The sequence below is a fragment of the Eurosta solidaginis genome, chromosome 2 (assembly GCF_040869045.1).
Source record: "Eurosta solidaginis isolate ZX-2024a chromosome 2, ASM4086904v1, whole genome shotgun sequence".
NCBI classification, from domain to species: domain Eukaryota; kingdom Metazoa; phylum Arthropoda; class Insecta; order Diptera; family Tephritidae; genus Eurosta; species Eurosta solidaginis.
The window spans coordinates 2,165,671-2,193,306 of record NC_090320.1 but is presented as its reverse complement, the minus strand read 5'-3'; the positions used below and the strand labels follow the sequence as shown (position 1 = coordinate 2,193,306).

The 27,636-nt window shown below is 35.3% G+C and overlaps 2 protein-coding genes across 11 annotated transcripts in view; one reads left to right on the top strand and one right to left on the bottom strand.

The window, feature by feature from the left end:
• The window catches only part of lilli (lilliputian), a 166,553-nt gene that overhangs the window by 41,306 nt on the left and 97,611 nt on the right, over positions 1 to 27,636 (top strand). The window lies entirely within an intron of this gene.
• On the bottom strand, positions 8,959 to 16,979 carry LOC137239103 (uncharacterized). The gene is made up of 4 exons (XM_067764020.1): positions 16,753 to 16,979; positions 15,130 to 15,335; positions 13,255 to 15,040; positions 8,959 to 13,119 (listed from the first exon to the last, which is right to left on the bottom strand). Exons 3-4 carry the CDS (start codon positions 14,210 to 14,212, stop codon positions 13,043 to 13,045), a joined length of 1,035 nt encoding a protein of 344 aa, XP_067620121.1. The 5' UTR covers positions 14,213 to 15,040; positions 15,130 to 15,335; positions 16,753 to 16,979; the 3' UTR covers positions 8,959 to 13,042.

The window sequence follows — 27,636 nt, the reverse complement described above, 5'->3', positions numbered from 1 at the left end:
CGGTGCCACGCCCATTTTAAAGTTTTTTTTTTCAAATTTGTATCAAGAGTCTCAATATCAGTCCACATGTCAAATTTCAACATTCTAGGTGTATTATTTACTAAATAATCAGGTTTTTTGTGTTTTTCAAAATGTTATATAGTATGTGACCCGGTCTATGAAAAGGTGGCTTATGCCTAAAAAAAAATTACTACTACTAAGAAACTGAAGAAATGCATTGTTTATCTTTAACAGCTGTTTCTCGCAATTTCTTTTTTGAGTCATAAGCCACCTTTTCATAGAGCGGGTCACATATGTAAAAAGTGGGCGTGGTTATCATCCGATTTCGCTCATTTTCAATACCAATCTATTCTGGGTCCAGATAAGCTCGTGTACCAAATTTGGTGAAGATACCTCAATATTTACTCAAGTTATCGTGTTAACGGGCAGACGGACGGACGGACATGGCTAAATCAAAATTTTTTTCGACACCGATGATTTTGACATATGGAAGTTTATATCTATCTCGATTCCCTTATACTTGTATAACCAACCGTTATCCAATCAAAGTTAATATACTCTGTGTGCAAAGCACGCTGAGTATAAAAATTTATATTGCTTCGGCCGGGACTTGAACCTAGGACGTTCGTGTGAAAAGCAGATCACGCTACGTCCACACCACTGCTGCTTGCTGTTTACATCTGCCATTACGCAATACAAGGATTAGCAAAGTTGACTACAAACTCCCCCACACTCTTTCACATTACTATATTTTGGTGCTTAATTTGAGAAAACACCAAAAATATTTTTTTTTTAGTGCCTGCGCCGCGCCGCGTTAAGTTAAGAAAACGTAAATTTATTTATTTTGTTTTTATTTACCTAAGGGAAAAGTCTTATTCTTAGCGTAAATAAGCCTAATTATAAGGCGTGTAATGTACTTTATTCAACTTATTCTATTTCGCTTACAACCGTTTATGCCAGTTTTTGCTGGGTATGTTTCTTGTGTGCATCTGCTTTGCTCTCTCTTAGGTGAAAACATAAATAGGCAAACTCATAGTACCTATAACCAGCTGTTCATTAATTTTTCAATTTATTGAAGCCCACATATTGTTGTTGCCACTAACCACATACCACACACTCCACATTATGAGCTTCTAACTGCCACTTTGAGCTTTCCTCACTTTAAAATCATTGTCTGGTAAAAGTCAGTTGCCGCAGACCCACCTGACATTTTGCTATGCCAGCCATTTAGTTTGAAGTGTTTTTCATACATTTTCTTTTTGGATCATTTGTTAAAAATAGCTCGATTTTCTACTGAAATTACGGTCATTCAATTTAGTATGCTTGCCACGCCCCTTATTGTCTATGTATGTCTATGAATAGTAGAATATGTTTTGTGTAAACGGCTTTGTTGTTGGCTACTAACCGTCTTCTTTGTAGTTAAGTGTGCGTTTTGTATGTATGGATGTGTGTGAGTTGAGCATACGGGCTTTCCTATACTAAAAAGCTCGTCTTAGCACACCAACGGAACACCAACACACATTACATGCAAAATTTTGTATTCCGTAGTTTCGCTTCATCACAAATGTATCCATGGTACTATCAAGTATTTGTTTTTATTTTATTCTCTTAGTTGCGTGTATGATTTACTTTTATATGCTCCATGTCACCTTTTACTATTTATTGGGAAGAATATTTGCATGCAGTAGAAGCAGTAGAAGCAGTCAGAAAAATGTGGTGGTGCCTTTTTCAACAGGTAACTTCCGCCTATACAATTCAATTTTTTTTAATTCCGTAACAAGTGCCGCCTCACTTACACTTGTCGTCAAGTCAATCATTACATCTTTGTGCAGATTAATATTGTAACGAATTTAGGGTATTTCTGCTTATTTGCTTACTAACGTTCGTATCGCTAAATTGTTGAATAAATAACTCCAATATTCAGTAATGCAAAATGGTCTTTATAAGACTACTTTGAAAGTACGTCACAATAACACTTATACTTCGGAACCAATCGCGTGCTTAAATCAAACTGCTTACTACCTACTCAGCTTTCGCTGATTTTATACTCTCTGTTGCCTCGTTCACCCATTTCTCCTAAGGTCTAGTAACTTCGCGAAATTCATGCTTGGTTACCAGCCACATAAGCACATGTATATTTGTGGTTTATAGTCTCTCGCATAGCCATATGCGTTTGTATATGTGAGTACTACTTCGGCTGTTGGTGAGTATTTCTCTGTTGCCTCTGTGGGTAAATGATGATAAATGTGTTTATGTAGCTTGCTTTAATGTGTTGTGCCTTTATTTAATAACCTTAGGGATGTGAGATCAATTAGTGATGCTAATATTCATCACAATGTTTTCCCGTTAAATTTTGTATACTCTTAAAAGAGCAAAGCCTTTGTTACAATGATCCTGATATTTGATGTCCTATATCTGACATATCAGATATGTCTCGGGATATTGGATGGTACTTAGAGTATTCGAGAGAAAAGTACTCTGGAAGGTTTATGATCCTGTTCGTGATTCCTGTCCGATATTATATGGCGTATGATGTTTAAAAGCTGTATGAGAAAGTACCTATCGGCAACCGTCTTAGAAAGCAGAAAAAGGGGAATACCTCCACTGAGTTGGGATGGGCAGTAGAAAAAGATGCAACTCTCTTAATGCTCTAAATTGGGATTACCTGTCGCAAAATATTAATATCGGGCGTGACTTGTTACGCAACGGCGAAGATAACTGTTGACAGAAAAGAAAAATTACTCTGTAAAAGCTCCTTTTGCATTCAAACGCTGTACGCTCACATACAGAGGAAACAAGTGACTGCACCATTCAGCTCCCCCACTTTCCGTTCTTTGCCCTTTTTGTCTAGCTCCTGCAGACAGACTATAGCGCAATATGCTATACTAGGCTATACAAATTTCATCAAACTGCGTCATCCATCCATATGCTCGGCATTCAATGTAAGCAGGAGTTGCAACAGCGAATTTAATCCTAATCTTGCGAAATATTTTCCTTCTACAACATGTTCTTTGAAGTTTAGCCTTCAAACAAGTTCGCTCTACTTGTAACTACGGACTGTCAAATTAGAACTTTTTTCTGACAAATTTACAAATATTTCAAATATTCACACATGAAAATGATTCTTTGAGTTTTTTACAAAATATCATTTAAGCAACGTACTGACAGTAACTAACAAACTCGATAACTTTTCGATTGCATACTTTGCATACATATGTATATACATATGTAGTTAGTTTATATATATATAAACATAAATGATAGACTTTCTACAGAATTCATCACTCCGTGTGGCGCTTACCTTGCACAGCTGTATCGTCCCTTTCGCCTTCAAGCCAAACAAAGTTAGACGAAAAACGTAATTTAATAGAAAACAAATGATCTACATTAGGGCTGTGAACTGCATCCGGATTTTTCAACTATCCGGATAAAGCGGACATTCGAATAACCGGATAGCTAAGCAAAAAATCCGGCTATCCGGATATCCGGATTCACAAATGGTAAACGGAAAATCCGGATATCCGTATGTCCGGATACTGGAATATTAAAGTTGAATATCTGCATATCAGAATTGAACGAAGTAAACATCGAAAAATTATTCACAAAATATGTTTGTAGATTATTAAAGTAACGTCAAAAATTAAAAAGCTACAATTTTACAAACAAGTGAAAATAAGAACAGTTCCATTTGTTTATATTGTGAAAAAACGCTGTTAATTGATTTAAATGCCCCACGAATTTATTGTTATTAATGTTAAATAAACATATATGGTCAGTGCACGGACTTTTAAAAGGAGAATGTTGGTAGATGAAAAATTAAAATAGTGGTAGAAGTTGTAGATTTTTTTTCCAAGAAAACAATAGCTACCGTTTATATTTGTACAAAACAATTCATAGTTTATTGTAAAACAATTAAAGCACTTTTCACAGAATTAACACTTTAAAAAACATGTCTACAAAACAAGAAGACACATGTAAATTTGTATATATTTACAGAGCTTATGCCTACCTATATGATAGTTGATTTTTTTATATTTTTTTATATTTCGAGCTTGAAATACTGACGAAAATTTACCGAAACGTCTAATTACAACAACAATTTTCCAATGTACCAAAAATACTGCCACGAAATAACGGCTTCGGCATGTTATCGTTTACTTAAAACTTTTTCTATTTTCGTTCAAAATTATTGATAAAAACCTTATGAAAAAAGCGCAGGAAAATAATTGCGTGCTCATTTACTACATTTATTTCATAAACAAATTTATTTCTTGTTTGAATTTGGGCACAAATTTTTCACAATTGGTTTGTTTGGTTAGTGTCACCTCTTACGCCCAGTTTTTCAGTAGTTGGTTAAGCTGAACTTAAACTAAGTTTGCTTAAACTCTAGTCAAATTTAAACTCCAGTTGAACTACTGAGCAGTTTTTCAGTCACAGTTTGGGGTATGCTTTTTTGTGCGGCAACATTGTTTTTTTTTTATTATCTAGATAATTGGTAGATACGACAACAGCTGTATTTTGTTTACCCAACAAACAAGGAAAAAAAAAAAAATCTCCAGCGAAATATATATCTTGTTCCGGAAGTGATATTCAACATCATTTTTTAATTATTCTTAAACCAGATAATTCTCGAGTTGATATCCAACTTCTTTCTCCAATTACTACACAACCTTCGAAAAATTTTGTAAAATTAAAAGTAGTAAAAAATAAATATTTTCATACATTTAATTTCAAGAGATTTTGAGAAATGTACAGTTCTAAAATGAATACTCAACATATTTCTCCAGTTGATATCCTACATTGCATATCGAGTTGAGGTGGAGTTGAAAAAATATCTCCAAGGTGGTATCACAAAACCAACAGCTGTTTATTGTGAGAAGTAAACACCTAGTTAATAGCAGTAATGAAGCGTAATTAATCAAAAATAAATTATATAGGCCGCCGCCGTGGTGTGATGGTAGCGTGCTCCGCCTACCTGGATTCACGCCCTGGGTTTTAGACACAGGGTTTTTCAATTAGCATACAATTTTTCTGAGCGCGGTCGCCCCTCGGCAGTGTTTGGCAAGCACTTCTAGTGTATTTCTGCCATGAAAAGCTCTCAGTGAAAACTAAGCTGCTTTGCAGATGCGTTCGGTGTTGGCATAAAACAATTAGGTCCCGTCCCGCCAATTTGCAGAAAAAGTGAAAGGGAGCACGACGCAAATTGGAACAAAAGCTCGGCCTAAAATCCCTTCAGAGTTTATCGTGTCACATTTATTTATTTTTTAAATTATATATATTTTATTTTATTTTCATGAAAATACTGTAGTATGGAATCTTACGTTTGCGTCCAGTTAGAAAACCACAAGTTGTTAATTAAATTTTTTCAACTTAAGTAATAGAATTTTTGCTTTATAAAAAATACCTTTTCTCTGAGTATGCTATGATTCTCGAGTTGAGCCACTGTTTCGAAACGACTCTTGAGATTTTAGAAGTATGCCTAGTTATCAACATGAGCTCTTATGGTGCTGGTGCTCAAGCCCAAAGATTTGTTGGGTATATTCGACGCCATTTCGAACGAACGCAAATATCTGCCAGATCGGCCCCTTAAGCTCAACTTAAAGTTAAAGTAGACTGAAAAACTGCAGAATAAGTTTAGGCGTAGTTTAACTGACAAACTGAGTTGAACTTGTACTGAAAAACCGGGCCTTAATGTTATTTGGGTATGCCCGGTGTGTGCCCGGTGTGTGCCCAATTAAATACGTTTACCTAATGATCGCAGTATTTGGTTTCAATGCGAATATATTGAAATGTTGGTAGATTTTTGGGCGTTGGTGGTAGAAGTGGTAGAAAATGAAAATGGGCTAAAAATTTGGTAGATCTACCAATAAAGTGGTAAAGTCCGTGCACTGTATATGGTACATCAATTTGTTGATTTCACTGGATATTCAAAAATACGCTTATTAACCGCGTCTTAATAAATCCGGATATCCGGATAGTTTCACAAACGAATATTAACCGGATATCCATGCCGTCCGGATTTTATCCTTGTCAACGGATATCCCGATGCATATCCGGATATTCGAATATGCGGATAGTCCCAGCCCTACTCTACATACACTGACACACGTGACTTACATATCAATAGATGAGCAAGCATATAAACATATTACATTTACGTACTGTCTTGCATTTTACATTACTTTTGCAAATTACACCTACTTGCAGATGGCTGGAGCTGCAATAGCGCAACCAAGCCACGTCGAGTCTCATTGCTGTAGATATCTTGTTGTCAGTTTGTTCTTTGCTACAATATTCTTTATATGGTAAGCATATACCAGATGCAGAACATTAAGGGCTAACTTGGTATATTTGTGTGACTATCGAGAGTTCTTTGTTGTTAGATTCAACACTGGGCGATCTATAGCATATTTAATTCTAGGTCAATATACATACATACATATGTTCTACTACCCATTATTTTCGCTACCTTCTGAGCAATGCCTGGACCTCAAGTCCATTTGTCCTTATCTGATCTCATTCTCGAAGTTATTGTTCTAATTTTTATAAAAAGTCAAATTTTAGGAAGCTGTTGTATCTGGGGTAGTGCTAATATCAATTGTCCAAAATCAAGGAAAAAGCTTAGAATAAAACTTCGGCCGTGTTTTGTTCGAAGCCGATTACTTCGTTCAACGCGAAAAAAATACTGTCGAATAATCGGCAAACCAAAACCAAGCCGAACGTGCGGTCGGACTGTACTCCCAAGCGCGTCACCTATCGTTAACGATTTGAGTATTTTTACTTTCTCGGATAGTTGGCGAAAGGGATTTTTTTAATTTTTTAAAAATGTCGACACAGTGCAAGTAGAAGCAGAACTTCAAAGAGAATTTTCTTTTTTCGAACATGTCTCAAATTCCACACGAGTCCAAAACGATATCATCCTCACTTTAGTGTTTATTGCGAATATTGCGTAGTTACTGATTTCCCTGCTGGTCCTCTGTGTATCTGCCTGTATGTGTTTGTATTATCGACACTACTCGGCAGCTGGACTGGTCAATGTGTCACACGTTCCACTGTCTTGCGCTTGTTCACGCCTGCATGGCTTGGCTATCCCCCATAATAAGTAGATACAATGATAGTGGCAAATTGACAACACACACATTACGAGCATTGCAAAGTAAATAACCTAAGAACTCGAGATCAGCTTGTCACCAGACGATACACAGTTTCTTGGTTTACAAGAATGGATAGAGTGATTGCGTTGTTTGCATGCTTTTCATCTGCCACATTTACATGGTTGTTGTTGTTGCCTTCGTCTATGCATTCCTTTTATTTCCTCTCGCCCGTTTGACTTGCTGGTTTCTGAGTATTTAACTTCGGTTGGTACGACTAAGCGCACATGCATACGTTTTCATTCTAACTACAATGGTGAACACAAAAATAGCAACAAAAATTATTAACACTTTTTAGCTGTCTTTTTCTGGAGCGGATACCATCTTATTGAACAGTGCAGAAACTGTAAAGACGGTGCTACCAGAGAGCCTGTTGAGCATTATCTGTGTAAAGGAGAGGCTCAACCTAGAATACACTTCGAAATAACAACTTAAGCGCTCATTGTAGCGATCTAACTTATCTGTTAATTTTTTCTTTTATTAATTTCGTCAACTTGTACTTTAAATTTTAGTGGATTGCATTCCTAAAAATCTTATTTCTTAAAAAGCTCTTTAAACTCTATTTAATTATAAATTATAAAACTATGGGCATTGTTCTGTATTGCGAACGATTGCTCAGACGAACGAATCGTCCCAGCGATTTTGCCTAGCAATGGTTTTTATACCATTTTCTTTCGTTTTTTACCTTATGTCAAAGGGGAAGGTGAAAGGAGCTGTATGCCAAGACACGCACGATTTGTCCCTGAGGCGAAACGAACGCTCGTTTCGAAATAGAGAATGCGGCTCTTAAGATTTTTAAAAACGATTTTAAACTTGAGGACGACAAATTTATAATAGCTGAAATATAAATATGTCCGAAGAGTGCCTTTGGCAGGGCCGAAATAGTTATTGCATCAGAAATACCAGTTAAGTTGACCCGTAATTCGGTTGATTTTACCAGTTTTTTTCTTTCAATGTATACAATTTTATTGTACGAGAAACAAAATATTATATATTATTATATATTAGCTTAATACAAAATATTTCAATTGTGACTATTATATAAAAATTAAAGTGTTAATAATAGACCATTTACGTTAAATTATTTCAGTGGTGAATTACTTTCACGCAATTTGATGGTTTACTGTTTGTTGTCAAAAACCAATGCGAATTTTGGGAGGTTTCAACTTAAACTTTGCTAGATTAAAATGAATTGGACAACTAACCGCATACTCAAAAAGTTTCTTAAAAATTATTATCCATGATATTACATCTTGCTTTGTCTCCTCTAAGTTTCTTCTATATGCAGATGAATTGAAAATCTTCTAAAAAATTTCCTGTATATCTGACGCCTTCAAAAAGATTTAGTTAGAGTAGATTTTTGGTACAAAAAAATCACCTGTTTTCACATAACTTTTTCTAAATCCCGTACCTCAATCTATGCTATTATATTAATGAGTCTAGACTGGCTACGCATTCTGAAATTCGAGATTTATGATTACTGCTAGTACAAGTTCATGTTTTAATATCATGTAAATCATACAATTGCTAAATCTTATTTCATGTTTACTGCAACGGCGAGCATTACAGACTTTACTGACCCATACAATTTAAAACTTTTTTATAACTACTTCTTAAGCGCGTTCTAAGCTATAATACGTAATTTTCATATGGCCACCATATTACAAGATTAGAACGAATCCAAAAGGCTTCCGTAAATTTGACCTTCGACATCATTCAAGGCTTGGTAGATGATCCCTTTCTGTTTGAACGAGTTTACTTCCTGGTTCCTAATATGTATATATGGCAGAATTAATACGACACCGGGAACTGCTAGTGAGAGACTAACTTTATTGAAAAGAACAAGACAATAAGGAACCTTAAATTTACATTATATACTTATGTTAGGTATTGTAATATCGTAAGTGTTAGAGTTGCCAAATACATACATATCATCTTCTTACCCTTTTATTAAATGTGCAAGTATGTACATTATTGATATGTTTACTATAGATTTTATTTGATTACATGGCAGCTCTTTGCTTTATTTACATATTTCTTTATTTATGCTTATTATTATTTTTCTGTACCTAATTCACCTCTACTTTTCTTGCTTCGACCTCGTGTTACGATTATATTTGATTCCGGTGATCTCGACCTTTTTCGATTATCTTCACTTTGAAAAGTAATGGGACTACTTCTAGCATATGTTGTATTTGCTTTTCTTATGTGATCTATGTGGACATGTTTTTGATAACCATTTACAACAATAACAAATCTTATATTACTCAACTTCTTTATTATACGTCCAGGTATCCATTTGACTTCGTTTCCAAATATATTTCTATACAATATATTTTCATTTACTTTAAAACTCCTTTTTATTTTTCTCTTCTCTTCCCCTTGTTGTTGTTGTTGTAGCAATGCTCGCCCCACCTAATAGCCGCGACCGATCACAAATTGTCATCAATATCCTCTAACGGGAGTCCAAGGAAACTTTCCGTTTCAACAGGGGTGGACCATAAGGAAAGGGGTGTTAGAGGCGTTGGTTCCACATTACAATTCCCCTTCCTGAGTAGTTGAAACCTGTTTCTGAATTTTGTTCTCGTCGAGGGGGTGTTGCGGTATTTAAGCAAAAAATTTTGTAATTTTAACTCCCAAGACATATTTTGCATTTTCGGGTCAACTAGACTCTACTTTAATGCCTGCCTCACCGTCTGTACTGCTCTTTCTGCACTTCCATTCGATGGTAAGGATGGTAAGAGGGAGATTTCAATACCTCTATACCATTGGAGTTACAAAAGGCTAAGTATGTATTTGAATTGAAGGGAGGCCCAATATCGCTCACTATTTTCTGTGGTAAGCCGAAAATCGCAAATATCCTTCTCAAAGCATCGCAAAGACTTTTACCGTCTGTACGTTTCATTTCTACAGCCTCTATCCATTTAGAGTACACAAAGTCGATATGAACTCTTTCGAACGGAAACTGCGCTAACTACCATTTAGTCAAACTAGGAGGTGGATTATTTTGAAAAACACTGCAAGATTTACATTGCGTGACCCAGTTCTCTATGTCTCTATCGATGTTCGGCCACCATACATATGAGCGCGCGATTGACTTCATTCTCACTATACCTACGTGACTATCATGCAAGAGTTCTAATACTGCCCTAACTAACGATTTTGGAATCAGCAATCGATCCCCATAAAAAATGCAACCATCTTCTATTGCCAGTGACTCACGCTTGGAAAAATAAGCTTTTAGCTCTGTTTTCACAGTATTCGGCCAACCTTTCGATTTAATCATCTTATATAATCTCTTTAAGATTTTGTCCTTTCCTGTTTCTTGCCTGACTTCATCAATTTTTAGTGGAAAATTATTGATGGCCACATTATTGATACTAACTATTTCTTCTTCTACTGGTTTATCTAGTGGAAGTCTCGATAGCCCATCAGCGTGCTGCATATCTGAGCCTTTTCTGTGGCGGATTTCGAAGTCATACATCGATAAGAAAATCGCCCACCTTTGTAAACGATTAGCTGCTACAACGGACATCTCTTTTTTTCTTCCAAAAATCGCTCGTAGCGGCTGATGGTCTGTTTGTATAGTAAATTTCAACCCATAAATATATTTGTGAAACTTTTTTATTGCAAAAACAATAGCCAATGCCTCTCTATGCAGCTGAGAGTAATTTTTTTCCGCCTTGGATAGTGTGCTTGATGCAAACATAACCGGTTTCTCCTCGCCATCAATAATGTGTGATAACACCGCTCCCACTCCGTACGGACTAGCATCGCACGCAACAACAATTGACTTCGATGGATCATAGTGAGTAATGCGCCAGTTACTCACGAACGTACGTACCAAAAACGTGTCAGCTGACACGACCTATCTTATGAGTGTGCAATGTAAACGAAAACTCACCGACGTGCAACGCCCGTACGTACGTAGCCCGGAACGTAGAAATCAAAACAATTTTGATTTTTTCCGTAAGAACGTGTCAGCTGATCGCTCTCTCACTAGACAGAGTTGCCTAGTAAACTTTTGTGCGCTAATTTTTGACCGTTTGCAATTTTATGCAAAAACACCTAATTAAAGTTTGAAAAATTGTGAAAATAATTCGAAATAATTATGTAAAAGTGCTTATAAATACGTAATCTATTTATAATTATTTAATATGTATTCCGGCCTTTTACAATATCAAAAATTATATTGGAAAAAGTTGATGTTTCCATAAGCATATATGCAAAATGGTCAATGGCAACAGTGCTTATCTGTAAACAATACACACACAAATATGTTGTGTACATGTACACAGACACACACATTGATTCCTACGGGCTTGAGAGTTCGGCCAAACGTACTTCGTACGACAAACGTCCGTACGTACGGCACACGTCGGTGGGTAACTGCCGCATAAGAACATCAATGTTGAGAATGAGCTTTTTACTCTTTTCAAAGCAAGCACTATGCTCCGCTGTCCATTTGAAGTCAACATGTTTGCTATTCAGCGTATACAAGCACGAGAGTTCTCTAGATAAATTTGCTACACATTTATGGTAAAAATTTACCATGCCTAAATAAGAAGCCAATTGAGCTTTGTTTAGCGGCTCAGGAGCGTTTAAAACCGCTTCGATTTTCTCTTGGCTTGGTCGAATACCCTCTTGACTTATGGAGTATCCTAAATAGCAAAGTTCCTTAGAAAAAAATACGCATTTCTCTTCGTTCACTCTTACGTTATACATATTTAGTGTTTCTAATACATTCGTTAAATTCTTCTCACATTCCTGTTGAGTAGATCCACCTACTAAAATATCATCAAAATATACGTGAACTTTATCCAACCCTTTCAAAATCTCGCACATTATACCATTGAAGATTTGGGGCGCGGTCTTCAGCCCAAAAATTAGTCTGGTATATTGAAAAAGACCAATATGTGTATTATTTGTTAACAATTCCCGTGACCGCTCAGACACTTCCACTTGTAAATAAGCACCCATTAAATCAATTTTACAAAACACATTCCACCCCGCCATTCCTGCTAAAATGTCATCGATTCGCGGAATCGGTATGTGTTCAGTTTCCACATATTTGTTAATCTTACGCTTGCAATTAACACACAGCCGAATTTTCCCGTCTCCTTTGTTTACAATAACTACGGGACTTGCCCATTTACTTCTCGTAACTGGAATTAACACTCCCTCTTCGCATAATCTTTTTATCTCCTTTTCAACACTAACCCGTAAACCATAAGGAACTGTTGAGGCTTTACAAAAAATTGGACATGCGTCCTCTTTTAGTACGATCTCCGCTTTGAAATCTTTTATTACCACGTCATTGGATTTCGTAAATACTTTTCTATATTTCGCAATTATACTTGGCGCAGCAGTTTTTATGGAGTGGCAAACATTTTCATCTTTTCCGAATTCCAACATTCTCCGCCACGACGGTAATAAAATTTCAAGCCAAGTTCTACCTAACAGAGGAGTAAAGCCATCATATGTGTCTAATACATTCATATATAAATTAAAGGAATCATTTTGCACACGCACTTTTACTTGGAGTTTACCTATTGAACAAATGCAATCACCGGATATCAACTTCATGCTTTTTCTTCCCAAAATCAATTTAACTTTCTTAAAATATAAATTACCATATAGAAATAGGCTTCTCCTTATAAATCTGCCAACTTTAGAAAATCGAAGAACTTTACTCGGGGTAATGTTCATTCACAAGCTCATTATGGGCGAGATCGACTCATCTGATCTTGTTAGTCGACTAAATTTTGCTGTTCCTGGTAGAACGTCCAGGCACTTTGTGCCTTTTTATTTACCACTTTGCCGGCAAAATTTTGCCAAAAATAATCCACTGCGAAGTTGGTGTTCGCACTACAACAACTTGTATAACTGCATCAGTTTTGAATGTTCGTTTTCCGAGTTGCATAATTCAATACTGTCACGTCTGGCCTGATATTTTGTACTTTCTTTCCTATGTATGGTTGAATTTAAATATTTTTAATTATAACATTAATTTTATGTTTTATATATCTTAGTAGTCGACCGCATTGTGTCTGTGTCGACTTTAATCCAAATAAATTAAATTAAATTAAATAATGAAACTTACTTATAACTGTCTCGCTAGCACCTGTGTCTACTTCGAATTCAATAGTTTTTCCACTAATATTTAATTTTACTTTATGCGGTCTTATGTTCTCTACTGTTTTACAATTATTTAAATACCTACAAAGGTACTCAGAGTTCTCTTCCGCATCACTGCTTTCACTTTCATTGTCAGCTTCAAAATTGTTCACGTTACTCTTTCTAGGTTGCCTGCAATACCGTTGCATGTGTCCAATTGCACCACATCTAAAACACCTCACGCGTCGTCTTTCTCGCCGTTCTTCTTCTCGTTGACTGCCGATATTTTTGTCAGTTTTCTCTCTTTTGTCATTGCTATTAACTCGACTGCTATTTGATGTTCGCCTCTTCTGGTCTCTCGAGCTTGTTCTACCACCATTCAATGCATGTACGTGACCATCTCCTTGTTTCATAGCTACCAAGCTTTTGGTTGTCATTTCCATTGCTGTCGCAATTCCGATTGCTTTCTCAAATGTCTTAAGTTCTGCATCGTTTAAAAGCCGATTTTGAATTTTCTCCTCGGAGATTCCACACACAAACTGTATTAGTAATGCTTTATCTTGGAATGTTCCAAACTCACAATGTTGGGCAATTTGTTTCAATTCCACGACATACTCCTGCAGCGGTTCCCCTGTCCTCTGTGACCTTTTAAAGAATTTAAAGCACTCAGCGATCACGTTTTTCTTCGGCATGAAGTGCTTTGATAAATTTTCAATTAGGTCGTCGAATTTGATCGTCGCATCAGTTTCTGTTTTAGGAGCGATCAAGTTAACCAACACTTTATAAAGGTCGGGACCTCCTAAGCTCACCAGAAATGAAATTTTTGCGCTATTTTCAGAAACATTATTCAGCGACAAAAGGTGCTTAAGTCTTCTAGCGTATAGCGAAAAATCCTCGCCTAACACGTAAAACTCGATACTTCCAACAAACACTTTATTTGCCATTGTTTCCTGTTCACTATTAATATATTTCTTGTATATTAAAGCAACATTTATTGTTTAACTTTTGTACAAATAAATTACACGTGGTTTCTTCCTTATTTCTCGTCGCCAGAATATGTATATATGGCAGAATTAATACGACACCGGGAACTGCTAGTGAGAGACTAACTTTATTGAAAAGAACAAGACAATAAGGAACCTTAAATTTACATTATATACTTATGTTAGGTATTGTAATATCGTAAGTGTTAGAGTTGCCAAATACATACATATCAGTTCCTTACAGGAAATTTAAAAGTAATGAAATTAGCTATGCATATCATGCGCCTCTCATCATAACGTTACGAGAGATTAATTTGTTCTCAAATTCTTTGGATATGAAGCCTGTAAGAAATAATGTATTTCGTAGATTACTATAACTGAATAAATAAAAATTCTAAATAAAAATTTCGAAATTTGCATGCAATAAATAAAGAAAAATAAAATAACTGATACAATTTGCTAAGCATTTGCTCTTCGTAAAAAATTCGCGTAAATACGTAAATATTTTATTTTAAAGCTATCATGGAGTCTCCCCTCCCATATGTGAACTGAGTTCTATGAGTGGACTGAATTTCTCATTTGAATTTCCGTGCAATTCGCAATTAATTTCCATCCATCCAATGCGGTGCATTCGTAATTTGGTTGAATGCGATAATTAGTGATTATCTATGTGTTTGTGATGTAGCAACGAGTATGTTGATTGTAAACTTTTTGCTGGAGCTACCAAAGTAAGCGTGATTTTTATATCTATGCAGCGTTTGTGTTGTTTTTGGTCCTTTTGCTTTTTAGCTGTGTTCAATAAAAAACGCAAAAATATGCAAATTGCTTTGACACTGTTAAAAATAAACAAAATTTTAAGTTCAAAAATATGCGCATACCTTTCTGAAACACAATGCCTATCAACAAGCAAAGTGAATATATCGCCAAACTCAATATATTTGTGTTTCTCTTATGTGGGGATAATTAAATTATTGAGTTAGTTGAGTGTTGTGGTTGATCGGTGGAAAACTTGGCACAATTCCTCATTGTTCTTCTTCGTTTTATTTTTTTAATTTATTCTGAGTCATACATTTTTCTTATGAGGCTACATATGTACAGTTGTCGAAACGAAAATAGCAGTAAAAATTATACAGAGATCATTATTATCTTCTATTAATTTATGTTAATTGTAAGACAAACTTCAATGAATACAATTGCGCAAACAATAATCAATCCCAAAAATGTTTTTGAAATATTCGACACTTCGAGGATTGTTTCAAATGATGATTTCGAAATGTTTTTTTCAGAATTTTCAAAAACTTTTTGAGTATGTGTAAAGTCGACAGTTCGAAATTTTAAGTTTTTGAATTTGGTTAGCATTGTTATCGACCAATTCAATTTCATAGATAACGGATACCAATATTAAAGCTAGTATGCAGATTCCTAAATTTATTTTCTTGAAATGTGCCACAACTAATTTTTCCTATATTGCGCTATTTTCTACAACTCGGTGATAATGTTGTGTAGCTCCAATTTTTGTTTGAACTTTGGCAGCTATGTCACTTTTCCAATTCTTCCCACTTTTCTCTACAGTATAGATGGTGTGCCTCTGTCTGCCATTATTGAATTTTTCACATGTTGGTCTATATAGATGCCCCTCTACATGCCGATTACCCCTATGTATTATTATAAATTAATAGATTAGGGTGATTCTCTCCGTCTAGGAACGGTAGTCCAGACCAAATATACAAGAAAACTCAGGGAACGCACCACTTACACAAATGTATTTTTTTGCGTGTAGAAAACTTTAGACTGTAAAATGGAAAACTTTCTTCTAAGTTTTCTGTGGTTACAAGGTAGAGGGATTATCCTATTGTATTCAATAATTTTGTTCTACAAAGTGAAGAACTGAACCAAAATATTTAAAGGAAAAAAATAACTAATCAAACTTTTTTAATAATTTGTGCTGTGATTATTTAGCTCGCTGGTTTTGAATATTGTACGTATTTTGAACAAACATATCTCAATCGTTTGCTAAAATTATAGAATACATTATTGACAAGAAAATGTGTTTTACTTTGCGTTTCCTCAATCAAATTTTGATATGTGATCGTTAGATAAATTTCAAAGTTTCAATAAATTTTTTTTGAAATTTCACAAAGAGCTTACATGTGCTATACTAATGGTGATTAAAAAAAAACGACCAAGTATTTTCTCTCTTTATAAAGATTTACATATTTCACACTTTCAATGATAACACAAAACAAATATAAACGGTACAACCTTAAAAAATTAAAGAAACCCTAGTTAAAAGAATATTTTCTTCTCGGCTTTGTTTTACGTTCAAGTTGTTAATATTTTGTGCTATAGACTTTAATTTTGGTTGATGCTTCACATCTGCTACTCATAATTTCTATAAGTTGTTGGAACTTGATGTTAAGTACGGCGTACAATGATTCCTGAACGGCATACCAAAGAAAATTTTTTGTTTTTGTTTTCTAAACACTTTAAATAATACAAACCATCGAACTACGCTATAAATAGTGCACTTCTTAAAATTAAAATTGTAAAATTGTGCCATTTATGTGTCCACTTATAATCTGCGAAGTTTACAAAAAACTGATAAAGGCAAACAATAAACCAGATAAAACGAGGCACTTAGGCGCCGCATGTGTGAGAATTACCGCCGGCGTCAAAAATAGCACACACATTTTGCTTTACGATAAATTTATGGTTAAAAAAAAATTACACATTGACTTCATATGACATTTTGTGCCATTTATGTGTCCATTGATGTAAATCATTTAAAACTGATTGCTCAGATTTTATAAATTTTTCAAATTTCATCACATTATTGTTCATCTACATTCATGAAAGGTATGATGTCTCTGGCACAGCCGACCACAGTCCCGTCCCTACTTGTTTTTTTTTTATTTATCTCTTTATCGCAAGGTTACTAAAAAAATTACACATTGACTTCATATGACATTTTGTGCCATTTATGTGTCCATTGATGTATATCATTTAAAACTGATTGCTCAGATTTTATAAATTTTTCAAATTTCATCACATTATTGTTCATCTACATTCATGAAAGGTATGATGTCTCTGGCACAGCCGACCACAGCCCCGTCCCTACTTGTTTTTTTTTTATTTATCTCTTTATCGCAAGGTTACTAAAGCGGTTTCGCTAAAAGGAGAGCTGTCTGCGTTTTGCTAAAATCTCGCAGGCTAGTTTTTTAAATTGTGTAGTTTTTTTCTTCATGTTTTTCGTTTTGTTTTACCTACAATGATTGATTAACTCGTTTTTATTGTTTAAGTATTAATGCATTCGCACTTGTTTTTGCGTATATATAGCTCTTAGTTATTTTGTTGATTGCCAAGGTTTATTCATCTAGCGGTCCGCTTAAATTTTTGACAGCCTTGATATTTACCGTTGATTTGTATAAAAAAGAGGCGTGAGCACCAAGTACTCGTTGATTTCGTTGTGTAAACATACAGACGCCTGTCTGAACACTTATGTTTCTAAGTTAACTGGAGCTCGCCCAGGCGACCGCCGTGGTGTGATGATAACGTGCTCCGCCATCCACACCGAAGATCCTGGGTTCACGCCCTTGGAAAAGCAACATCAAAATTTTAGAAACAAGTTTTTTCAATTAGAACAAAATTTTTCTAAGCGGGGTCGCCCCTCGGCAGTTTTTGGCAAGCACTCGCGAGTGTATTTCTGCCATGAAAAGCTCTCAGTGAAAACTCATCTGCCTTGCAGATGCCGTTCGGAGTCGGCATAAAACAATTAGGTCCTGTCCCGCCAATTTGTAGGAAAATTAAAAGGAGAACGACGCAAATTGGAAGAGAAACTCGGCCTAAAATCTCTTCGTAGGTTATCGCACCTTACATTTATTTATTTTTAAAGCTCGCCCAGGGGTTGAAGTTAAACCACAACAACGATAACAAACGGATATCTCGTCGATTAAATATCGATTCTATTTAATTTAACAGACTTGTTATAGTCTTTAGATACATAAATTAATTTAGATTGAATAAAATTAAATTTAATTATATTTTTTAGCTTAATTTAATTTAATTCACATTAATTTAATTTGGTTTGATATAGTTTAATTTAATTTAGATTACATTTCATTTAATCTTGTTTTATTTTCTTATTTCGCTTTATTTGATTTTGTTTTTTTTTTTTTAATTTTATTATTATTTGATTAATTTAATTTAATTTTAATTACCTAATTTTTTCCTTGTGATCCTCATATAAATCTTAGCAACTAATTTACAAAGACAAAACCTTTAAAATAAACAAATTGTAGATTAACCCTGAATACCCAACCAAGTTCCTTGTTCTTGTAAACACTTTGTCTATCAGTAATAAAAATCACGCATTTGCTCATGTTTGCCATTATATCTCTGGCTCTTTATTTCCAACAAAACAGCAGTGTATAAATATCTTCATGCACTTGCACGTATAAAAATTGTATATTTGCTCGTAGGCCTTAACTTATATGAACGCCTTGAGTTTCTGTGTGATTTCGCTCTTATCAACTATACCACATACCTTGTTTGCACATTACGCAACAGTGTATTGATTACACTTACTCTCTGATCCTTTATACTCCATACAGCATACCAATAACAAAGACTACGCTTACACTTACATCTTACGGGTACATTCAGGGTTCTCCCATACTGTGAATAAAGATGTTTACACTTCAAAAATGTATGCGGAAATTCCTAAAATTAGATTTTGTTGCTCTCAATTCACTTTTCATTTCCATCTAAAATTAGTTTTTTTATGTCCTACTATTCTTTAAAAACTACAAAATATTTTGCCTGTGGATTTTTTAGATTGATTTCTAGTCGCATGTCTTCAGATACCAATTAAGAGTCACACGCTCATTTACGCCCCACTCATTCCTTGACTCATACACTCTTAATATTCTGCCATTAATTTTTTATTCGTTGATATCACGTTTGTGTAACACAGAATAATGGCCGCGTCACAGTGGACTTTTTCATATAGATGCGCTCAACGCAATATTATGCATGATGAGTAGATTGCGCGTATTTTAATGAAGAACAGCAGATCGCGCGACAATAGCGCCATCTGACATAAAAAAATTGGCAATCTTCAACTTATGCTACGTTAAAAGCATAAGAAGAAGAATTCGACATTTGCTTTGTCTATGAGTGCTCTCACACTTTGCTAGTGAAACTATTTTTCCCACTCGTTGGTACTTTACCAACGTTTTTTACAATTAAAAACTGTCGATGTTATTGGACTAGTCGAAATAAGGTTCATTTTCTTAGTCTGAAGTGTTGTTTATATTTACAAACGCAACTGTCATGTCAAAATTGCGTTGAACGCATCAGGGTTCATTGGGATGCGGCCATAATAATGGCTGTTTGGCGTATTATTCTCGTTAATGGCCTCGTTTGCGTTCGCATCGTTTGTCGCGCTCAAAAAAAAGTTGTTCGAAAATGGTTTAAGAATGTGTTTGGAATTTCTCATGAGATTGACTAGTTAGAGAAATGTGTTGTGCTGTTTTGTTGTGTTCGTATTTGCTTATTGTCTACTTTTATGTGCACACTTTCATTTTCTGTCTTCATTCACCACCGCTTAATTCATTGAAGCTAAATAATTCTTAATCTCTTGAGATCGGTGCCATGAAAATTGTATGTGCTTTATTTTTTATATTTGTTGTTTGTCGTCAAGGTATATTTTATTCAAAATTGGCCTTTATTTTTGAAAGTCACATAAGTCCACTTTTTTTTTAATTTTTTAACACTCGTTTTGGTAGATAATTAGTATGTTTTTTACATGAGTACCTGCCTCTTAGGCCCAACCTTACGGTGTCAAAACACAACGGATCTAATTGCATGGTCTATGGCCCAGATTTCGGCTCCACGTTCCCTGCTGAAACACTTCGTAGCGGTATCATTGGTACCAAATTAGCTTGTAATCGCATGTACAATCAGAATTTCTTGAGAAGGTACGTAGTCTATCAAAGCTTGTTACCATTTTAAGGATAATGGCATCCGGTTGCAAGGCAACTCCACCTTAAGTTCCATTACTATTCATCAGATCCACTAGTGCGCCGATTCTAAGGACAGGAGATGAGACTTGTGTACAAGCACACAGCGATACATTACATACATACAGTTCACAACTGGCGTTTCTTGCTCCCGGCGGTACAGTTTTTATTGACCGTGACTGGCTCACACAAGCGATGCGCGTGCCTGCATTGCTCCCTTTTGAGTTATCACCACTCAGGAATGGATAGCTATTGGCATTTTGATCGCCTTTTACGAAGGGTATACCTAGCGAGGGCATATGCCAGCCCCATACCCGTTTTGGTAAATAAGAATTATAACTTTTTTTGGTGACTTATGCAACTATCAAAGAAAGATATCGCTCATATGTTTGTTAATCGTCCTTTTATTTAGAACACTAGGTGCTTAAAGAAGGTTTAAGGTGCTTTATATCGATGTATCCCACATCATATATGTACTTCCAAAATCAGTTATGAGCCTATTTTGTTATGCAGGGTGCTCAAACAGGAAACGCGGTCATATGTCACACACACATACTTAGGCAGTTCTGTATCTCATGAAAAGTATAAAAAATTATTTCTAAGTGCATGCAACTTTTTTCCAAACCTATTTTCATACTACAATACAGAATGTTTTGAGGAGATGCTCTCTGCTCTCTTGATAAGAGCGAACGACACGGTTGCCAGACCATATTTTCATTTACGACCAAAATTCTTCGGAAAAAAACGCCAAATCTAAAAAAGGACCAAATTTTTATTTGATTTTTTTGAATGCATAAACAAAAGTAAAGTGTACTTTTAGGTATTACATTTTCAACAACGTTATGAACCTAGTTTTACTTACAAAGTTCTTAGTTAAAGCATTATGCTGTTGATTACAATAAAATAAATTTATAGGTTTTAGTAAGGCACGGTTCGAAAACTTGCGTTCTTGTGTTTACGAACTATGTGACAAACTCAGAAAATCATAAATTAAAGTAAGCAATTTCAGGTTTTCAATATAATTTGTATTCACATTTCAAACCTCACATTTACTGAATATACCGCCAGGTTTCAGATTTCAAATCCAAGATCTTACAAGTTTTAACTGTGTAACAACGGATTACACTTAATTAGGTACAAAAAAATTATTTAACAGTGTTACTAAAGTGTATGGGGTTTACTGGCACCTACGGGAGTAATTTTACAGAATAATAGAAAAATAATTTTTTTTATCGCAATTCGTTGCACATTTGGAAATTATCGCTTTCAATAAAAATATTTCTTGTGTCGAGGTATTTAGTTTTCAAGTATTTGAGTGCCTTAACACGACAATATTCTTGGAAATCTTTAAGCTCATTGATCAAAATATCTAGCCACCAAAACAAGACTTTGTTCTGATAAGTCCAACAATTAACGAAAATTTGTTTGCCCTAAGACCCCACAATTTTCTTTTTGATGCCTCGCCTAAATTATCCCTTAGGTGAAATGGCATCATTGTTGTTGTTGTAGCAGTGCTGCGCCCCAACCAATCCTCTAACGGAAGTCGAAGTAAACTTGCAGTTTCAACAGGGTTGGACCATAGTGAGAGGGGTGTTAGAGGCGTTGGTTCCTCATTGCAATGAAAGAGATGGTTTGTGTCATCTGAGGATACATTGCCAGCTCTGTGAAGTTGGCACCTACTTTGTCGAATAATTAAAAAAACCATATCTCATTCGTTTGTCCATGTTTGTCCAGGAAAAATTTTCGTTTGTCCACCTTTTGTTAAAAAGTTATTTCAAAAAAAAAAATCGTGTGTGAAGTTGGCACCTCCATTTGCGAGTATTTAAAAAAACTAAATGCCATTCGTTTGTCCATCGTTTGTCCACGTTTGTCCAGGAAAAATTTTCGTTTGTCCACCTTTTGTTAAAAAGTTATTTCAAAAAAAAAAAAAATCCCGTGTGAAGTTGGCACCTCCATTTACGAGTAATTAAAAAAACCAAATGCCATTCGTTTGTCCATCGTTTGTCCACGTTTGTCCAGGAAAAATTTTCGTTTGTCCACCTTTTGTTAAAAAGTTATAACAAAAACATTTTTTTTGAAAAAACCCAAAAAAATTTTTGTTTCGCTTTATTGTGCTAAATCGTTTGTCCGTCGTTTGCCCATCGTTTGTCCATGTTTGTCCAGGAAACATTTTCGTTTGTCCACCTTTTGTTAAAAAGTTATTTCAAAAAAACAAAAATCGTGTGTGAAGTTGGCACCTCCATTTACAAGTAATTAAAAAACCAAATGCCATTCGTTTGTCCATCGTTTGTCAACGATTGTCCTGGAAAAATTTTCGTTTGTCCACCTTTTGTTAAAAAGTTATTTCAAAAAAACAAAAATCGTGTGTGAAGTTGGCACCTCCATTTACAAGTAATTAAAAAAACCAAATGCCATTCGTTTTTCCATCGTTTGTCCACGATTGTCCAGGAAAAATTTTCATTTGTCCACCTTTTGTTAAAAAGTTATTTCAAAAAAACAAAAATCGTGTGTGAAGTTGGCACACCTTTTGTTAAAAAGTTATAAAAAAAACATTTTTTTTCAAAAATACCCAAAAAATTTTTTGTTTCGCTTTATTGTTCTAAATCGTATGTCCGTCGTTTGCCCATCGTTTGTCCATGTTTGTCCAGGAGAAATTTTCGTTTGTCCACCTTTTGTTAAAAAGTTATTTCAAAAAAACAAAAATCGTGTGTGAAGTTGGCACCTCCATTTACGAGTAATTAAAAAAACTAAATGCCATTCGTTTGTCCATCGTTTGTCCACGTTTGTCCAGGAAAAATTTTCGTTTGTCCACCTTTTGTTAAAAAGTTATTTCAAAAAAACAAAAATCGTGTGTGAAGTTGGCACCTCCATTTACGAGTAATTAAAAAAACCAAATGCCATTCGTTTGTCCATCGTTTGTCCACGTTTGTCCAGGAAAAATTTTCGTTTGTCCACCTTTTGTTAAAAAGTTATAACAAAAACATTTTTTTTTCGAAAAAACCCAAAAAATGTTTTGTTTCGCTTTATTGTTCTAAATCTTATGTCCGTCGTTTGCCCATCGTTTGTCCATGTTTGTCCAGGAGAAATTTTCGTTTGTCCACCTTTTGTTAAAAAGTTATTTCAAAAAAACAAAAATCGTGTGTGAAGTTGGCACCTCCATTTACGAGTAATTAAAAAAACCAAATGCCATTCGTTTGTCCATCGTTTGTCCACGTTTGTCCAGGAAAAATTTTCGTTTCTCCACCTTTTGTTAAAAAGTTATAACAAAAACATTTTTTTTCGAAAAAACCCAAAAAATTTTTTGTTTCGCTTTATTGTTCTAAATCGTATGTCCTTCGTTTGCCCATCGTTTGTCCATGTTTGTCCAGGAGAAATTTTCGTTTGTCCACCTTTTGTTAAAAAGTTATTTCAAAAAAACAAAACTCGTGTGTGAAGTTGGCACCTCCATTTACGAGCAAAAAAAAGGTGCCAACTTCACACACGAGTTTTGTTTTTTTTGAAATAACTTTGAATAACGATTTAGCACAATAAAGCGAAACAAACATTTTTTTGGGTTTTTTCGAAAAAAAATGTTTTTGTTATAACTTTTTAACAAAAGGTGGAAAAACGTAAATTTTTCCTGGACAAACGTGGAGAAACGATGGACAAACGAATGGCATTTGGTTTTTTTAATTTCTCGTAAATGGAGGTGCCAACTTCACACACGATTTTTGTTTTTTTGAAATAACTTTTTAACAAAAGGTGGACAAACGAAAATTTCTCCTGAACAAACATGGACAAACGATGGCAAACGACGGACATACGATTTAGCACAATAAGGCGAAACAAAAATTTTTTTGGGTTTTTTCGAAAAAAAATGTTTTTGTTATAACTTTTTAACAAAAGGTGGACAAACGAAAATTTTTCCTGGACAAACGTGGACAAACGATGGACAAACGAATGGCATTTGGTTTTTTTAATTTCTCGTAAATGGAGGTGCCAACTTCACACACGATGTTTGTTTTTTTGAAATAACTTATTAACAAAAGGTGGACAAACGAAAATTTCTCCTGGACAAACATGGACAAACGATGGGCAAACGAAGGACATACGATTTAGAACAATAAAGCGAAACAAACAATTTTATGGGTTTTTCGAAAAAAAAATGTTTTTGTTATAACTTTTTAACAAAAGGTGGACAAACGAAAATTTTTCCTGGACAAACGTGGACAAACGATGGACAAACGAATGGCATTTGGTTTTTTTAATTACTCGTAAATGGAGGTGCCAACTTCACACACGATTTTTGTTTTTATACTCAGTTGAGCAGAGCTCACAGAGTATATTAACTTTGATTGCATAACGGTTGGTTGTACAGGTATAAAGGAATCGAGATAGATATAGACTTCCATATATCAAAATCATCAGTATCGAAAAAAAATTCGATTGAGCCATGTCCGTCCGTCCGTCCGTCTGTCCGTTAACACGATAACTTGAGTAAATTTTAAGGTATCTTGATGAAATTTGGTATGTAGGTTCCTGGGCACTCAGATCGCTATTTAAAATGAACGATATCGGACAATAACCACACCCACTTTTTCGATATCGAAAATTTCGAAAAATCGAAAAAGTGCGATAATTCATTACCAAATACGCATTAAGCGATGAAACTTGGTAGGTGAGTTGAGCTTATGACGCAGAATAGAAAACTAGTAAAATTTTGGACAATGGGCGTGGCACCGCCCACTTTTAAATGAAGGTAATTTAGAAGTTTTGCAAGCTGTAATTTGGCAGTCGTTGAAGATATCATGATGAAATTTGGCAGGAACGTTACTCCTATTACTTTATGTCTGCTTAATAAAAATTAGCAAAATCGGAGAACGACCACGCTCACTTTTTAAAAAATTTTTTTTTTTAATTCAAATTTTAAAAGAAAAGTTAATGACTTTACAGCATATAAGTAAATTATGCCAACATTCAACTCCAGTAATGATATGGTACAACAAAATACAAAAATAAAAGAAAATTTCAAAATGGGCGTGGCTCCACCCTTTTTCATTTAATTTGTCTAGGATGCTTTTAATGTCATAAGTCGAACAAAAATTTACCTATCCTTGTGAAATTTGGTAGAGGCTTAGCTCCTAGGACGATAACTGTTTTCTGTGAAAAAGGGCGAAATCGGTTGAAGCCACGCCCAGTTTTTATACACAGTCGACCGTCTGTCCTTCCACTCGGCCGTTAACACGATAACTTGAGCAAAAATCGATATATCTTTACTAAACTCAGTTCACGTACTTATCTGAACTCACTTTGTATTGGTGTAAAAAATGGCCGAAATCCGACTATGGCCACGCCCTCTTTTTCGATATCGAAAATTACGAAAAATGAAAAAATGCCATAATTATATACCAAATACGAAAAAAGGAATGAAACATGGTAATTGTATTGGTCTATTGACGCAAAATATAACTTTAGAAAAAAACTTGGTAAAATGGGTGTGACACCTACCATATTAAGTAGAAGAAAATGAAAAAGTTTTGCAGGGTGAAATCAAAAGCCCTTGGAATCTTGGAAGGAATACTGTACGTGGTATTACATATATAAATAAATTAGCGGTACCCGACAGATGATGTTCTGAATCACCCTGGTCCACATTTTGGTAGATATCTCGAAAACGACTTCACATATACAACTAAGGGCCACTCCCTTTTAAAACCCTCATTAATACCTTTAATTTGATACCCATATCGTACAAACACATTCTAGAGTCACCCCTGGTCCACGTTTATGGCGATATCTCGAAAAGGCGTCCACATATAGAACTAAGGCCCACTCCTTTTTAAAATACTCATTAACACCTTTCATTTGATACCCATATCGTACAAACAAATTCTAGAGTCACCCCTGGTCCACCTTCATGTCGATATCTCGAAAAGGCGTCCACCTATAGAACTAAGGCCCACTCCCTTTTAAAATACTCATTAACACCTTTCATTTGATACCCATATCGTATAAACAAATTCTAGAGTCACCCCTGGTCCACCTTTATGTCGATATCTCGAAAAGGCGTCCACCTATAGAACTAAGGCCCACGCCCTTTTAAAATACTCATTAACACCTTTCATTTGATACCCATATCGTACAAACAAATTCTAGAGTCACCCCTGGTCTACCTTTATGGCGATATCTCGAAAAGGCATCCACCTATAGAACTAAGGCCCACACCCTTTTAAAATACTGATTAACACCTTTCATTTGATACCCATATCGTACACAAAAATTCTAGAGTCACCCCTGGCCCACCTTTATGGCGATATCTCGAACGGGCATCCACCTATAGAACTAAGGCCCACTCCCTTTTAAAATACTCATTAACACCTTTCATTTGATACCCATATCGTACAAACAAATTCTAGAGTCACCCCTGGTCTACCTTTATGGAGATATCTCGAAAAGGCGTCCACCTATAGAACTAAGGCCCACGCCCTTTTAAAATACTCATTAGCACCTTTCATTTGATACCCATATTGTACAAACGCATTCTAGAGTCACCCCTGGTCCACGTTTATGGTGATATCCCGAAAAGGCGTCCACCCATAGAACAAACGCCGACTTCCTTTTAAAACACTTATTAACACCTTTCATTTGATACCCATATAGTACAAACAAATTCTAGAGTCACCCCTGGTCCACGTTTATGGCGATATCTCGAAAAGGCGTCCACATATAGAACTAAGGCCCACGCCCTCTTAAAATACTCATTAACACCTTTCATTTGATACTCATATCGTACAAACAAATTCTAGAGTCACCCCTGGTCCATCTTTATGGCGATATCTCGAAAAGGCGTACATCTATAGAACTTAGGCCCACGCTCTTTTAAAATACTCATTAATACCTTTTATTTGATACCCATATCGTACAAAATAAATTCTAGAGTCACCCCTGGTCCACCTTTATGGCGATATCTCGAAAAGACGTCCACCTATAGAACTTAGGCCCACGCTCTTTTAAAATACTCATTAATACCTTTTATTTGATACCCATATCGTACAAACAAATTCTCGAGTCAGGCCTGGTCCACCTTTATGGCGATATCCCTAAATGGCGTACATCTATATATCTATGGCCCACTTCCTCTTAAAATACTCTTTAATACCTTCCATTTGATACACATGTCATACAAACACATTCCAGGGTTACCCTAGGTTCCTTTTACAACATGGTGATTTCCCTTACTGTGTCTCCACAGCTCTCAACTGAGTATGTAATGTTCGGTTACACCCGAACTTAGCCTTCCTTACTTGTTTTGAAATAGTGATGGCTCGATATTTCGCTATTGGTGATTGCATCGCCGCTATTGACAAATCGCTAATAGCTATAGCT